This window comes from Fopius arisanus, unplaced genomic scaffold (assembly GCF_000806365.1).
Source record: "Fopius arisanus strain USDA-PBARC FA_bdor unplaced genomic scaffold, ASM80636v1 scaffold00060, whole genome shotgun sequence".
Lineage (NCBI taxonomy): Eukaryota > Metazoa > Arthropoda > Insecta > Hymenoptera > Braconidae > Fopius > Fopius arisanus.
Window position 1 is genome coordinate 514,679 of NW_011887799.1, and position 1,465 is coordinate 516,143.

At 36.4% G+C, this 1,465-nt stretch overlaps 1 protein-coding gene across 1 annotated transcript in view; it reads left to right on the plus strand.

Moving 5' to 3' along the window:
* LOC105268744 (uncharacterized) overlaps positions 1–1,465 on the plus strand; it is a gene marked incomplete at its 3' end in the record, with an annotated part of 17,387 nt that overhangs the window by 9,129 nt on the left and 6,793 nt on the right. The window contains 3 exon segments of the mRNA XM_011308558.1: positions 362–494; positions 1,014–1,147; positions 1,329–1,465. Coding sequence (XP_011306860.1) covers positions 362–494; positions 1,014–1,147; positions 1,329–1,465 — 404 coding nt within the window.

A 1,465-nucleotide genomic window follows, 5' to 3' on the forward strand; every position in this document is an offset into this window, starting at 1 on the left:
AACCAATCAAAACCATTGAATTGTTTTAATAAATTTCATTAACAAAGATAATTTCTGCAATGAACTTATCAACTGGAAGAAGAATATTCAGAGTATCCCGAATTATGGACGGATATCTCCGGAATTATAAGAGATACCGAAATTTTTGTAATAATCTTTTCTCTGGTTCCCATCACGCTCTACAAAAAAGATAATAATAAAAATTTCTGTATCTCCCGTCATTCGCGAGTTAACACTGATAATTAAGTCAAGGTGAAATCCCCGTATTCTAGCTCGGTGCAGTTTGTTGCAGAGTGTTTATTTTTTCCAACGCTTTCGTGTAAATATTTTTTAAATAACAATTTTTACACTTGGACCTTAGCATTCGCTCGATGGCAAGACAATCAAACTAAATAACGTGCGGTACGAGGCGACTGGTCTGTACTCCTGTTTAGCGAGCTCCACCTATCCTATTTATACCGAGAGTTCTAGTGAAGTCAAGTTGCAGGTGATAGGTGAGAAGATGACAATTATATCAATAATTTTGTAGCTGTAAATAAATTCCCCTGACCTTTCCTGCGAACATCCCACGATAGCTGCATCATTAATTTTAATGTCAAACTTCATGAACCCATTGATTCCAAATGATATTTTTAGAATTTCGCTATTCCCACAGTAAAACCCAAAAATACACAGAGATAATAAAAGATGGAATGAATTATGAAAGCAAAACTAATATTTCTCTTAATAAATTCATGATAAATCAACAATAATGTAAAATTAGCTCGAAAACTTATTGCAAACTTATTGGATAAACGCCGAATATTCTCGATATAAAGTTCATGAGAAGTTGAACTTTCCCAGCCACCGTGAATTAATAATTGATGAGCGAAGTGGAATAATTGCGTTGAAAAATAACTGAAACAGTTTCATCTCTTCGCGACTGGATTCCGAATAAGTTCTAAATAAATGAGCATTCTCCCCCAGACATTTTCCATATTTCACACCAATCGATTCTCTTTCGAATTTCACAGCACCGCAGACGGAAAATCCCCATATAACATTCAAGAAGGATGTTTACACAGTAGGAGAAGTTCTCGAGGCAAATTGTACCTCTTCACCTGCGTATCCAGTTCCTCATTTGACGTGGCTCATCAATGGAAAAGAGGTGGGTAAAACCCAGAAAAAAAGACTCACCCCAATGATCTAGCTCTTTCCAACTTCAAATTCAAATTTTTTACGTTAATTTACCAAACGTTTCCCAAAAATTATGAAACAATATAAAATAGAGATGTCGGAATGAGTTCCTTAATTAATTGAATTTTTTCAATTTCAATGAAAATTCACAGGCAGACATGACCCTCGTGACAACTTATCCTCATCGTCAGCACACGAAGCCCCTGATGTCAGCTACCTCGAAGCTCGCGATCAAAGTGTCTGAGCTGCATGCTGGGGACAATGGACGTCTTGAAATTGCGTGTCAAGC